Source organism: Astatotilapia calliptera, chromosome 5 (assembly GCF_900246225.1).
Source record: "Astatotilapia calliptera chromosome 5, fAstCal1.2, whole genome shotgun sequence".
NCBI lineage: Eukaryota > Metazoa > Chordata > Actinopteri > Cichliformes > Cichlidae > Astatotilapia > Astatotilapia calliptera.
Genome location: NC_039306.1, coordinates 20387465 through 20402606, shown reverse-complemented (window position 1 = coordinate 20402606; position 15142 = coordinate 20387465). Strand labels below are relative to the sequence as shown.

Below are 15142 nucleotides of genomic sequence, written 5' to 3'. Positions count from 1 at the left end.
ATCATGTTGAAAATGAAAAAGAAGTGGCCGCACAGTAGAACAGGGAAGATAAAGTATACAAGAGAGTAGGGCCAAGCAAGGCAACTGGAAGAAATAGAAAAAAGGAAGTCATTTTCTCTAGGCTAATAATAGGTCTGGAATAAGTTCAGCCACACGACCATTAGGAAAACATGATTCAGAGCAATGTGTAAAATGCAGGAGTGCAGCATGTGTTACTGAAATGTAATGGATACAGACAGCTGCTGTAGACCTCTCAAGTCATGGTCCTCAGACATAAACAAATACCAAATCAGTCAAGGAATGCAGCCGTGCTGAACTCTTCACATTTTAATTGTGAACGCGTGAAATCCTTCAGTACAGAATGACAGTCATTAACAATAATGCACTTTGAACAGCATATTTAAACTGTAAAACAGAAAACAGCATCAACACAGAAAGCAGCTTGTATGAATGCAAACATTTCTTTTTATTATGACAACACAAAGTAAAGACTTTTTAGTGAGCTTAACCCTCATCCTGTCTCACAGGTTTCGGAACAGAGGCTCGCAGTATGAGCATGCTACAGGTTGTGCATCTGACGGATGTTCAGGGTATCCCGCAGCATTAGGTCACGTAGTCGCCAAAGTGCATCTGCCATTGTCTTGTGGGCGCCCTTACTCTTCAGCCAGTGGGACGGCAGTCTGCTCTCTTGCTCTTTTGTCAAACGCACATCTTGTTTTTGAACTGAAATTGCAAAGACATTAAATCAAAGATGAATATGAAAAAAGTACAATTAAACAAAATATTGGTATTCATGGATAAGAAATACGCGCAGTATGTGGAGATATTTCTACTACTGTAACTACCTTTCTATGTAGGCTGAATGACTAACTATTGAAGTATAAAATGAACCTGAGAGAGCTTGGTCCCACTTGCTAACAGTTGAGGATTCTGCTGTAAGGCCCTCGATGTATCTCAGGTAAGCCTCAGAGTGGAGCACCCGCTGATTTTTGGCAGGCGGGGACACAAACACTGGGGTGGATGGCTGCTGCAGTGCAGGTTGTCCCATCTGAGCCTGACCAGGGTACGGTGGTGGAGCCTGCTGTCCTGGGCCAACCAAACCCATCTAAACATAACAATGCAAGAACTCCATTATTTCTCTGATTCAAACTATAATTCAGCTCAATTCCACTCAATTTCTTTATACAGCCCAATATCACATGTGGAGGTTGAAAGGGTTTTACAAGCAGGAAAAAAATATAAAAAGGACATTCACATTACATTTGATCATCATCAGTACTGACATGTATACAAAGCTAGAAAATATTGGCAGCTGCCACTGCTACCCCTCCTAGTAGATGCAAGTATGGTATAAATTTGATAAACCTAGGTGACTTCCTTCTTGAATTATTGTATTTACAAGATTTTCAGAAAGGTTGACCTCTGACCTTAAGATCAAGGTCACCAGAATTCGAACTTGTCCAAAATTATTAGTAGATATACCTGTGGTATCAATTCCAAACTCCTACGTCATCTCGTTCACGATTTAGCGGATCCACAAACTCTGAGGTGTAAAAATGCAAATGGTATAAAGGTACACTTTCTTGGAGGGAGCTAAATAAAGTGCAAACATTAAAGAAGTTTTTCAGGTACTCTGTATTGAAATTGTTTGATGTAAACTTTAAACCAATGACCTGATGATTTCCAGGCTTATATCCAAAACACACATCTGCATCAAGGTTGCAAACTATACCTAGACACAAATCTTATATACAGTTTTAAGGGATTTCTTTTTCAGAGCCCAACTGATTACCTGAGATCCATGAACACTTCCTGCTCCAGGTCCACCTACTCCATTGATACCTGTGAAGATATTAATCCATGACAAATTGGAGCCAGCCAAGTGCTACTGGTTTATATTCCAAATACTATGTTAAAAATACAATACTAGAAATTAACCGGTGTTTTTAGCAATTTCAGAAATGCCAATCGTTAAAAAGATGATCACATGTGGATTTATTAGCATCATAATCAAGGTTATGTTAACACATTACCATCAGGTCTGTTGGTAATGAGCTGCATAAATACCCAAGTCCTTGATGAGACTATGCGCTCTCAGCTGTCTAGTCATCAACTTAAGGACCTCAGCCTATTGGTACAGGTAGCCCCTCCAGCAAGTCAGATTGGTAGACAGGAAGCAACTGCTTGACAGGTGGTGTGGCTATGACAGCACTCTTACCAAAGTATGGTATTCCAGGGAACCCAGGCATAACGCGCAGGAGATGTTGGGGAAAGACAGGCACCCCCATGTGATGTGGTGGTATGCCAGTCATACTAACCATGCCTTCAACATGTCCTTGCAGGGGCATCATAGCTGACCTATATGCACCCATCCTACCTTCTTAGGAAGGAACAGTAGTAACACAAAACAGCAACATGCATTAGTCAAACATGCATTCACTACCAGGCATGCAGTTATATGTTACTATATATAAATGAATGGAAAAGGTCACACAAATGGGAAATGTGCATGAAATCGTTTTAGTGTATGTGCAGCATGGCCAAGCATTCATTTTACCGTATAAACCCTTAAATGGTGTATACCACCCTTTCATGTGTAGGACACTCCATGACCCAATTGAAATGCAGATTCTACGATTTTTATTATGTGTCTGGGTGATGTATAATGGGTGTTATGCACAATTTAAGTTTATGAATTAGGTGAAATAATGTTAGAGGCAATATAAAAGGAAATCACAGCAAAATGAAAACAAAAAATTGAAGATGTGAGTAATTCTAGCAGTTAAGCTTCTTATTCCAGTCTTGTAGTGTGCACTGGGGATCCATCTGCATCTATGAGGGGTTACCTGACACAGGCATCATGCTGGGATTTAGCATCCCCATGGGGGTTGGGGGAGGCACCACCCCCATCAGTGCCCCTACTGGGGTACCTGCTCTAGGGGACGTCTGATGCTGGGCCCTTTCACGTTCCTGTTGCTCAGCCACTTTTGCTGCTCGCTCTGAAACACAAGAAATATAAGTATAAGGTGTTAACTTTATCATTCACAATTCGTGAGCCATAAATAAGTGGATCGATAGATTCAATCAGTCAATCCATCAATCAATCTCTATGCTATCAACTGAATAGGAATATCAAATAAAAATACTCACCTTCATACTCTGCTTTCCTGGAACTGTCCAGGTTCCTCCACTCTGTGCCAACAAGGCGGCTCAACTCCCCAAAGGAAAAGTCTGGGTGCTGAGCTTTTATCACCGCTCGCATCTCACTGCTGAACAGTATGTAACCGCTCATGTTGATCTTCCTCTTTGAGCCTTCCTTCTTTGAAAGCCCTTTTATGGACTTTGGTGTGGACTGTAACCAATCAAAGGGGAATAATCCGTAAAAATACCGCACAATTATTATTGCTCAAAATTATTTAAAATAATTACTTTCATACTAACCTGCGGAGGAGTGTAAGGCATGATATCCATGTCACTAGACATGGAAGACTGCATCTGTGGAAGAGTCTGGTCCCCTAGCTCGCCATCATCATCCCCAAGATCCTCTAGCTCTTCATCAGTCATGTCAGCAAACTTAGCTTCCAGTTCCTCAATTTTCCTATCTAACAGAGGGGATGGCTCCTTCTGGGGTACTATAAGCTTCCTGTACAAGACATTCAGTGTAATTTATTCTTCTTTTCCAAATAAATTCTTCAGTTAGGAAAAGCTTGTTAATTGATTTAAGTTCTCCTTTCAGTAACTCAAATACATACACGGATGGCAGTAGAAAATTAAAGCACACACAGAAATGAAAAGCATCCAGTATGAAAAGATCAGCTGTCTCTATGCAAACTATGCCAGTCTTTAAAACAGTTTGGACCAATAAAACATTTATTACTTAGCTCTTTAACACTTAATAGCTGAGACGTCTTGATTTTTCACCAACCAACAATGATAGGCATACATAGCCTACAGACTGTTCACCTAAAATAGTAGATTTCATCTTCCAGCACCTTCCCAGAGAGTGAGAAGCGCTTCAGACCTTTGAATTTCTTCATCTGCTTCTCACTCTCAATGTAGCGGCTCTCACAGAGCAGAACGTTCTCTTCAGGCACTTCAGTCGGCCGACATGACAAATAGTCTTTGAAGGACGACACGACACACTTTCCTGTGAAATGAGAACAGATTTGATTAATGCTTTTAAGGATTCTTCTGATAATGTTATCATCATAAAGTAGTACACAAAGCTGACGGTGTTCTGTTTAGGGTACCTATGATGCAGGTCATGGGACAAGTCTCCTCCAGGTTGCTGAGGAACACTTCCTTCTTATAGAACATCTTTGTGGGTTCGTGCTCTGTTTCTTCAGGATGAATAAAGATGGGACCAAAAAAGTAACCCGCTCCATCGCGCATCCACATTTTCTCAATCCTGTTCAATAAAAAATATAAACGACGCTGTTTTTTAAGCATTTGATTAACTATGATCAGCATACAAACAATAGAGTTTCAATTATTATAACTGCAGGGAAGCATGAGGCATATTCCAAATGGCAGTTTGGAAAAAGCAAAATTGAATTGTAAGCACATCTTTATAACTAAGCAAAAATATTAGTATTATAATATATTATAATACTAAGTTTTGTCTGTCATAACAGAAATGCTGACGCAACTTTCACAGGAGCAGCTACGCTACCTGCCAACTCGATGGGGCACAAGTCCATGAGAAGCGATGTAAACGAAGTCTGCTACTTTAAGCCACAGGTTGTTGTAGCAGAGTTGCTCGTAGTACTGACACCCTGGCTCCCCATTGGTCACATCCAATGGCACATCTTCCCTTTCCTGCAGACACAAATCATTTTGCTGACAGCGAGACTTATATGCACACTACCAGTTTTTATAGAAGCAGTCAAATCGCTATTTACCTTGTCTATTATACCATTTGTAATCTTGCTTTCATCTGCAATCTCTGGTGGCTTCTCCTCTTGTTTCTGGGCAAAAATGGATGCCACACGGACTACAGGAAGGGGTACCTCTCTGGGAACAAACCGGACAGAGCTCAAGGGCATCGTCCACATCTTGATCTTTTTGAAGGACTTGGACTTGGCAGAGTAACGGGACTCACAGACATAAACATCCTCCGCTCTGAAGCCTTCAGGATGAAGCTTGAAGTATTCCTTCAATAAAAAACGCATTTAAAACAATAAACAAAACAAAAAATGGCCATAAAACAAAACCTATTATTAATCTAAAAAGAACAAAAAAAGCAGTGAATTACCTTCACAAACATGACCACACATTTTCCCATAATCTTGCTGACAGGAGCTTTGTTATAATAGTCACTCTTAAAAACTTCCTTCTCCAGGAATTTCCTTGTAGCCAGATGAAATGTTTCATTTGGCCTATAGAACCAGCAGCCATACAGCCACTTTTCCCCTGTGTGTATAAGCGGTAGAAAAACTTACTCAGTTTTACTGCCTGAAAATATCAATATGATTTTTTGTTTTAATGACAAAACAATTTAGTTAGTGTTAAGAGACTGACCGGTGTTGTCTTGCCAAAGACGCTCAATGTAGATTATATGGGGCTGGAGGTTAGGCTCCGCAGGCTCCACGTACACGTAGTCGCCCACATGGTACATACTGTCCTTGAAGCTGCAGTCCTGACTGTATGTGCGCTGTAGGCCCGACTGCCATGATCCTCCAACAGGATCCTCCCTCTTCTCTGCTTCTGTGAATTCACCACATATTCAACAAAACAAGGCTATATGCACAGATGCATGGTAGTCTATGATAGCACTTTTTATGGACTTTTAGTTTTAATACATAAAGTGTTTGACATGTTTGACATAATACCGATTTTCTCCTCTTCTCTCTTAATTTTGTCTTCTTCAAACTCCTTAGGGAGCTTCTCTTTCTTCTCCTTTTCGACATCACTATGCAGATGCTTAGAAGTATAGCTGAGCGCTGGGGACATCAAGATCTCTCCGTTCTTACACAGTTCATCTCTGATACGTATGAAGAACTGCTGCAGCTCCACAGCATCTTCAAAGATCTCTGAGTCTGTCCTGTAATGAACAAATGGTGTAACACTAACTTCTGCTTCTTTTAATAATAAGCACTGATTTGGTTTTGTGTACAATGTTCAGCAATACTTTACCGATTCAGTCTTCTGGCCTTCTCCAACACTTCAAACATGTGGTCCTGAAATACATCCAACCTCTTGTAATGGCCTCGATCCACATTATTTCTGATAATCTCAAAATTGAGCGATGGCTTCTCTGGGTTAGCGGGATCAACAGCTGGGATCTCAGCGAGTGAATCGCTGTAACAACGTCCCTCATCATCTTGGTGGCCGAGCACAGAAACAAAGAGGCTGCGAATGAGTTCCTGGATGAGGCGAGGCACATCGGGGACATGGGCATCCTCTCCTCCCTCCAGGTCACGCCTCGTCTCTAACAGCACCCTGTGCAGCAATAGAGCGTCGCGGTAAATCAGAGACTCTGGCTCATTGTAAGTGCAGGCGTTGTTGAACATGAGCACCAAGTCCTCAACCAGAGCATCTACATCCTGGTACTTGTTAGCCAACATGTGGCTCCTGATCTTCTCCATGTCCACAGGTTTCTTGATGGCAATGTAATAGTCAGGCAGCTCAGCACGAGAAGGCAACCGCAGGAAGATCGTGCTGAGACGACGGCCCCGCTTATCAGTGTAGTTCTTGACAGCTTCGTACAGTTCATGCAGTTTCTGCTGTAGAGGTGTTAAATACTTTGACTTCTTTAGAGTAATGCTGTTCTTTCCTGCAACAGAAGTAGGAACATTTCTAATTCTTGACAGATAAGAAATTTACATACGTACTTGCATATATTGTTTGATTATGTTACTTGAGTGACATACTTATTTTCAACTTTGGGGACATCATGTCATCATCATCAGTTGCTGGGCCAAGCTCTTTGCGCTTGTCTTTCATGATCTTCTCTAGGACGTCTGCATCGTTGTAAACCTACAGATACAGAAGTTCAGGGTAGACCCCCTCTAGGTTCAATCTCCGTGTCAAACAAGCCAACTTTCCTTTGATTGGCTGCCCCTTGCAAACAAAAGATTTGAAGTGGCTCCGCTGACAGAACTGCATGGCTTAGATGATGATATCAAAGATATCTGGTCTTAATAAATAAAGTCTGAGCTTCAAGCTCATAGGTGTGTGTATATGATTGATAATAATTAAAAGCTCAAAGGTCTCCTTTGAGCTTTTAATTTTTGTCATACTATCTACTCTAATAGTGAAAGAAGGACTTGTCTTCAGGAACAAGAAACAAATCAGCTTCTTTAACTTTAGAAAATATAGAACAAATAACTGGAATCTCTAAAATGTATCAAAAAAAGGGAGGCGCATCAAACCTGAGAGCCTTCCTCATTGTAGTGTCGCGCATTGCGGAACATCAGCTTCATATCTTCCAGCATTGAGTCTTCGGTAAGGTACTTGTCTGAGCGGATATTGTGCTCTATGGTCCTCAGGTCCATTGGTTCCAGGATGACTTTGTAGTAGTCGGGATAGTCCTTCTTTGAAGGCTTGACCATGAAGAGGTCACACAATCTGCGACCAGTGCCAGCTTCTCGCGCCTCATTCACAGCAGCAAAGAGAGCTTTCATCCTGTTTTTCTTCGTATTCTTCTTGTGACTAGAAGCCAGAGAGAAACCACCAAAGAACTGTCACACAGGTATCCCCTTTCCCAAGAAATGACCAACTTTAGAGAATTCAACAAGTACGTGACAAAGTGCACCTCTTTCTTTTTGTGCTACTGGTGTCAGAGGTGGCAGAGGAGAGCATGCTGTCGCCATCATCATCATCTCTCTGTAAAAGCTCCTTTCTCTTCATCTAGGTGAAAGGTGATAAAAACAATCCAGAGTTACAATAATTCTTTAACAAAAAAAACAACAAAACAAAACACCACAAAACTGGCAGAAAGGTGTAATCTTTAATAATCCATAAAGGAGCTCTTTTTTAAAGAGAATGTCCAAGCAAATCCAACATAGACGCACAACTACAAGGAACAGGCAGGCACTGACCTGCTGAATATGCTGAAGTTTTAGAGCACGCTTGTAGATGGAAGAGTGAGGAACGTTGTAGCGCTTGGCATTCTCAAACATCAATGTCAGATCTGAGTCGATGTGCTCAACACTCTCATACTCGTTGTTTTTCATCTTGTTCCTGTGGGGAATTATGGGCTCTCACATTTGGGAAGGAGGGCACAGGAAAACTGAACTGTACAGTGAGTGTGTTTGATGCCACATTTTCCCACATAAGATAAAAAAGACAGGATGCAGGTGAAAAAAAAAATAAAACAAATCATTGATGAAAACATTGAAGAACAAATGAGGAACAAAACGAGCTGATATTTGCCAATATAAGAAAATGAAGTTTTCTTTCTTGATTTCTTTAAATTGTGAACTACAAATAATTTTGCCAAAAATTAAAAAAAAACAAGTTTAAGAGCATGAAAACAGCACTATGAAAACACAGTTCTGTCATACTTGATCTGATGAAGGCAGATGGGCTGACTAATCTGGTGGTAGTAGTCTGGGTAGTCTTTCCTGGACGGTAGCTGCAGGAAAGGCTCAGAAATCAGCTGGCCCTGGCTGTTCCTGGCACCGCGCACAGCTTCATACAGCTGGAAGATGGGATTACTCATGTCCATGTTAGAGGTCATACTCTCTGCCTCTGATTCTCCCTCATCATAGTGGACAGACCCTGTCAAACACAGGAGATAAATGGCTAATGGCTAATCTCTGTTACAACACCGTAAAGAGCAACTTAATCAACATCCAACAGTTTAACAATGAGATGATGATGTACCGGAGAGTATGCCTTCCTCATCACTTTCATACTGAAGAGCCATGGTGATAGCTGAGAGGCGGTCTCCCTGTGCAGATCTTCTATTCCTTGCAAAGACAGACAGAAAAATTTAAAGAGCCGAGTCAAAACCACACAGTTAACACAACTTCTCTCTACATTATTCCAGGTGTTAAGTACCTGATACGAATGCTGGACTTGATTGGCTCTCCGTGTTCTATCTCTGACTTCTTTTGTGCAAAAATCTTTTTAATGGTGTTTGCATCCTGCAAGACAACAGCAAGTCACAAGTTAGTGTCTTGGACACCAGCAATAGCCTGTATCGTGCTTTCAGATGCACCCTGACCTTAAACACCTGTGATCCAGGCTCATTGTAGGTTTTGGCATTCTTGACCAACAAGTCTATGTCCTTAGCCATGGCATTGACACTCCTGTAATGGCCCAACTAAAAGCAAAAGTATTGGTTGGACATTTCATTAAGAAAATATTTAAAAACACTAAATCAGAATTTAACAGGAAAATATAAGCGTACCTGAATCTTTTGAGCGATGATTTTCAGATCTATTGGTTCCTTAATGATGGCATAATAATCTGGGTATTGCTAAATGAAAAGGGCAAACTGCAAATCAAACTAAACAAACGTATTTTATGTTTCATTTTACAAGTCATACTCGAGGTTCTCGTACCATTTTGGAGGGAAGCTTCTGGAACAGCTCGCTGACAAGGCGACCAGTGGGCTCAGTGTACGACACCACAGCATCAAGGAGCTGCTCAAGGACTTCTTTCAAACAGGTAGGTGCACTCTGATATGCAAGTATTTACATGAGTCAAGCAGCAAAATACAGTATCATCTTTAGTCATGTCAGCTGTAGACCGTATTCTCTTTACTGACACAGTAAAAGATGGCTTTTAGATCTGTTACTGCTGGGACTGAGTTTAAAAGTCCTTAAAACAGATGAGCTAAATGTTTCACATGACAGAACTGCAACTGCAATATCTTCAGAAAAATTTAAAGTCCTATCCGGTCGCTACTTCTTCTGCAAAGATCAGTGTTAGTATCTTGGTATAAAGTTTACATAATGCATTAAAATTTAATCACACTTTCTATTAAAAAAATTTGTAATTCATGATTAATTTTCTCATTATTACTACACATAAAAGTGATCAGCTTTATTAACAAATTAACCCCTGGAGAAATCTTGCTGTTTAAAGAGCACAATGGCATTAATTGATCATTATCATTTTAACTGTAGGCTGCAGTCAGAAAACAAAGCAACGACCTGTTACTCTGTTGCTGCATTTATTGGTTAGTTTGCTTGTGTGACTCATATTTTAACACAGCAACCTCATGTTTGTAGATTTTTGGTTTTGGTCTTTTGGTGGGTTTAGCGCTGGTAAAATATTAAAAATAGCTGTGACGGTAAGTAAAGCAAATCAAATAACCTGAGTATAAACTTCAAATAGCCCAAATCAAACTTTTCTGTTTGCCAATCCCATGGAAAACTGAAAACCCAGTGAAATACTTCATACATATGCAAGTGTGGAATAGTGCAAAGAATGGGACACTCCAGTTGTTGCAGGGCTAATATGGCTAACATAATTTTTAGCTTTGATCAAAACTACACTAACTAGAGCTGTAGTAAAAATGCAACTGAGGGTTAGCTTTGCTGATTACTAACAAAATACAGAGAGATGATTCAATGCTGATTCTGGCCAGTAGATGGCTTATACTGAAGAATAACAATGTATCCCTAAAATGCACCTCATCTTCGGTAGATCCTCCAGGGTTGTCTTGTGCATCATATCCATCTTCATCATCTTCATCATATTCCCCTCGCTGAACAAACTCATTTTTGGTGCGCAGGTAAAGGTCCCACAGTTTGCAGGCTGCTCTGTATTCTGGACTGTCCGACTACATTAGGGCAAGACAAATTAATTTTATGTTCATACTCTGGACCTTACACTTCCTTTACAAATATGTTAAACCATTTAGAGTAGAAATATCTATTTGTTACCTTATAATAAGTCTTTGCATTGTTGAATAAAAGTTGAAAGTCACTAGTTAGTTGTTCAACATCATCGTACTCCTCCATCTTTAATTTTTGCTGGATCTTCATCATGTCAATAGGCTGAGACACCACGTGGTAATAGTCTGGCTGATTCCTGTAGGAAAATTAGACTTTTTTTGTAATGTTTGTATTCAACTTCACATTTTGGGATTGCTATTATAGGATTTTAATAATGTAAGTATATCTAATGATCACTCATCCCTCTCATCACCTCCTTTTCGGGGCTCTAATGAAGAGCTCACACAACATCCTCCCCTGGTCATCCTTGTAATCTCTGATTGTGTTGTATAGTTCGTGGCATACAGCGATCTGTAAGGCAAAATTTAAACACTTAAAAACACCCACACCCTTTTCATCATTAAATACTTACGGTCAGTGTGGCACTATAATTCTCACAGTTCATTTTTTAAGAAATGGTAACTGAAATTTGTAAAATTACAGGATCCACAGTAGGAATGTTTGAGGTCCTTCTCCTCTTTCTCCCAAATGAAGGCACTAACGATGAAGCCTGGCTATCGTCAAAATCTCCTCCACTCACACTGCTAGAGGGAGACGTCGCCCTTCTCCTTTTCAAGGCCATGACGAACCCCTGAGAAGACAAAGTCCAATTAAGTAACAGCATTTGGGAAATAATGCACAGAAATAACAGAGCTATACTCAGTTGTACTGTATCAGAAGCAGATGATTAGATTGTCACTCATGAAAATTATAAACTGATATTATGAAGTCAAAAGATTTGCCAGCTGTTCACGGCGGTGCTGCTGTGACTTTCCTTGGAGTCAAAAGGGATGAACATAAAATAACAATTTGACGTGTGATTTCCTATACCTACAGATAACGTGGTCTCAAAATCTCACTAAGATGATTTCATGTATTAAACATAAAGTTGCCTTAAGGTTTAGAACTGGTCTCTTCCCCTTCTTGACAGATCCTCTCATCCTTAAGCGCAACATGTACTGCAAATGGCATGAAAAGGGCAGAAAATAAACAAAGAAATCAGGCTCGAAGCATACAGTGTGGCTCTCGTTTTCTTGATTTAACAAGAAAATGCAGGTTTCTCAAGTATTCTGGATTTCTGGCATACACTTTCACTTTGAAAAACTAGCAATAAATGATGTTACTTCTCGTTATAGTAAAAGCAATTAAGTATTTAGTTAAAGGAGTCTCAGTAAAATCAAGAACGTCAGTGAAAACAATTTCCGCAAACCCTTTGTTGTACACACAACCACACTGTATGACTAATAGTTATGAAAATGATTAAAAATCTAAGCAAGTAAAGCTTAAATGAGTATGAGAATGGGGAGCACGAGAGACTCCCACTGAAATGATCCACTGTCACTCCGCGGGGGTTCAGCAATAGTTATTAGTATTAGTTACAGTAGTTCAGTTAGTAGTTACTAATCTTATTCCCAACTCAAAGTTCTTCCTCAAACCCACATTTTTTCCTTTACACATGCACTCAACAGGCACTTTATTAGGTACATCTCGCTAGTACTAGGCTGGCCTCCCTTTTGCCTTCAGAAATACAATAATTCTTTGTGACGTCGATCTAACAATGTGCTGGAAACATTCCTCTGAGATTTTGGCCCATATTGACATGATAGCATCACATAGTTGCTGCAGATTTATGGGCTGTATATCCATAATACCAATATGCCGTTCTACCACATCGCAAAGGTCCTTTATTCAATCAAGATCTGGTGACTGTGGCGACCATTTCAGTGCACTGTCATTTTCAAGAAACCGGTTTTGTGACATTGCACATTATCCTGCTGGAAGCAGGCATCAGAAGATGGATGCACTATGGTCATAAAGGGATGGACATGGTCAGAAACATTACTCAGGTAGGTTGTGGTATTTAGGCGATGCTCAGTTTAAGAAGGGGTTGAAGTGGGTCAAGAAAATATCACTGGCCTCATTACAACACCACAATCAGGCTTAACCATGAATATAAGGCATGGTGATTTGACAAGGTTCAACGTGATTTGCATTCAGAGATGATCTTCTGCATACCTTGGTTGTAATGAGTGGTTATTTGAGTTATCTTTCCCTTCCTATCAGCTCAAAGCTATTCTCCTCTACCCTCTGGCATCAACGAGGCATTTTTATCCAGAGAATTGCCCGCACTGGATATTTTTCCTTTTTCGGATCATTCTCTGTAAATCCCTAAAGATGGTTGGGTAAATCCCAGTAGATCAGCAGTTTCTGAAACAGCCAGTCTTGCACCAACAAACATACCATGTTCAAAGTAATTAAATCACCTTTTTTCACCCAATTCTGATGCACGGTTTGAACTTCAGCTGGTCATCCTGATTACGTCTACTTGATCTTTGCATTATTGAATAAACTGCAGTCCCATGTGATTTGCTGATTGTATATTAGTTATATTAACAAGGACTTGGACAGTTTTATGTAATAAAGAGGTTAGTGAGTGTATGTTCACGTAGGGTGTACTTGATACACATCATCTAACTGACATTCACACCCATTTAAAACCAACGACTGCGTGTAGACTGTGTACCCAGAAGAAGCCCACACAGTTGCAGGCAGAACATGCAAACCAGCCTGTAGAATCCAAACCCATCTCTAAAATACCGCATCACTGTACCCCAAGTCAATATAGCCCATAGCTTACATTTTATTTAATACATACATATCCATTTAAAGTGTGGATTCTGAAATACACACATTTTGTCTTCTTATGTTTACTTTTATATTATACATGACATTTTTACATTATACAGGAGTATTCTTTAATGTACAGAAAGTGAGGATGCTCAACTGTTAATTCTTGTACCAACGCTAATGTGTAAAATGACAAAGTACCAAATGATCAGTATTATTGTTGTCATTCATTCCTCTTTGTGAAACAGCCAAAGTAGGATTTATGCAGCACCATAGGTGAACACTGGCCACTGCTCTCAGTAAATGTAATGCAGATTTTTGGCTGCTATATCCCTGTAGAAAAGCAGTAGTAGTAGAAAGCTTAGTCTGCCTCTTAAACTAACTGTACCCATTTACAGAGTAAACAGCAGTGATCCTCATACATATGTGATATCAAACAATAGGCCTAACGCAGAAATGTCAATAACTGTAATAAAAAATATACTATTGGCACTGTGTACAGTGGAAGGAGGACCAAAAAGGCACGTTGGAGCCTTAAATGATGAATTTAAAGGTATTTAACATATACTTTCGGGAGAGGAGAACTAGGAAAATGAAGGTGTTTAAAAAATAAAATAAAAATAAACAAACCCTCTGCTCTCCTAGTAGGTTTTAAGTACCTTATTTTACGTTGTTAAATGCTGCAGCTCACTGCTTTCACCTCGAATGACATTTCGCTTAGTGCGCGGCAATGATGCTGGTATGTCTGGAGGTCTGACTCGCCAAGAATGTTAACAGCTCTCCCTTAATGCTCCCCAGCAGCTGCGCACAGGCTGCCGTCCAGCGTGCACACATCAGCAGCCTAGCATGCAGAACGGCAGCTGTCCACACACCTGAGTGTCTGTCACTCAGCGTGGACAGGTACGCACCTCGGAGCAGCTAGCCTTAGCTACAGTTAACGGTTAGCCTTAACGTTACCTGGTGGGTTAAAGCCTAGACAAAGGCATCACTGTAACGACGACTAACGTTACAAAGCTACCGTTATGTGCACCGACGACACTTGTATAAGGAGAGAAAAAACATACACACACGTTTTACAACTTGACATGGCTGTGTGCTTACCTTTTGTGAACACGACAGCACTACACCCACAAAATCTTAACCATCAAGTAAGCCAATCACTTATCGATTTTAGGTAGGGGGACAGAACTGTAACGTTCTCGCCAATGTAACCTTTATTTCCGTTTGCTTACCTTCACAATAAAAGCGCAGATGGATTTGACGTAGTTATACATGCGCATTTACATTATTGTAATTTCTTTTCTTCTCTTGTCACTTTACTGTGGGGTTTGTTCGATAAGGAGTTGACATAAAAGGGACTACTTTAGTATATATAAACTGTCCCATGCCAGAATTATAAATAAAAAGGGTCAAACTGGACTTGAAAAGGAGCGCAAATGGACTTCCGGTTAGTTCAAAATTATTTTACTAACTTTTACTGCGCCATTAAAACCTCATTGTTGTTAGTCAAAAAACCTATTGAGCTGTCAGACTTACCTAAACTGTAACTCCAGTTACATTAAGCAGTAACTTTCCACGTATTAGCCCATGTTTGTGCCATATTCACACAAACTCATTTTGCC

General features: G+C 40.2%; 1 protein-coding gene across 4 annotated transcripts; it reads right to left on the bottom strand.

Annotated features, from left to right (window-relative positions):
* Positions 1-312: 312 nt before the first annotated feature.
* On the bottom strand, positions 313-14741 carry LOC113022495 (protein polybromo-1-like). Of its 4 annotated transcripts, none has more exons than XM_026167953.1 (30): positions 14622-14741; positions 11335-11484; positions 11107-11204; positions 10842-10989; positions 10589-10738; positions 9513-9629; positions 9359-9427; positions 9173-9271; positions 9007-9092; positions 8830-8915; positions 8508-8724; positions 8043-8184; positions 7757-7851; positions 7374-7653; positions 6873-6978; positions 6136-6775; positions 5832-6043; positions 5521-5706; positions 5255-5412; positions 4902-5153; positions 4673-4818; positions 4251-4408; positions 3964-4147; positions 3442-3643; positions 3151-3352; positions 2847-2999; positions 2219-2380; positions 1793-1842; positions 892-1105; positions 313-723 (listed from the first exon to the last, which is right to left on the bottom strand). In XM_026167953.1, the coding sequence occupies exons 2-30, from the start codon at positions 11473-11475 to the stop codon at positions 560-562; spliced, it is 4917 nt and encodes a 1638-aa protein (XP_026023738.1). In that variant the 5' UTR covers positions 11476-11484; positions 14622-14741; the 3' UTR covers positions 313-559. The 4 variants fall into 4 exon arrangements, with proteins under 4 accessions (XP_026023738.1, XP_026023739.1, XP_026023740.1 ...); XM_026167954.1 differs by having other exon boundaries at positions 2219-2377; XM_026167955.1 differs by having other exon boundaries at positions 8830-8909.
* Positions 14742-15142: the final 401 nt, after the last annotated feature.

Coding starts and splice junctions, on each gene's coding strand:
- LOC113022495 (XM_026167953.1), bottom strand. CDS start 11,475: ATGGCCTTGAAAAGGAGAAGGGCGACGTCTCCCTCTAGCAGTGTGAGT. Junction 11,205..11,334: donor ACATTCCTACTGTGGATCCT/GTAATTTTACAA, acceptor TTTGCCTTACAG/ATCGCTGTATGCCACGAACT. Junction 10,990..11,106: donor ATTAGAGCCCCGAAAAGGAG/GTGATGAGAGGG, acceptor ATTTTCCTACAG/GAATCAGCCAGACTATTACC.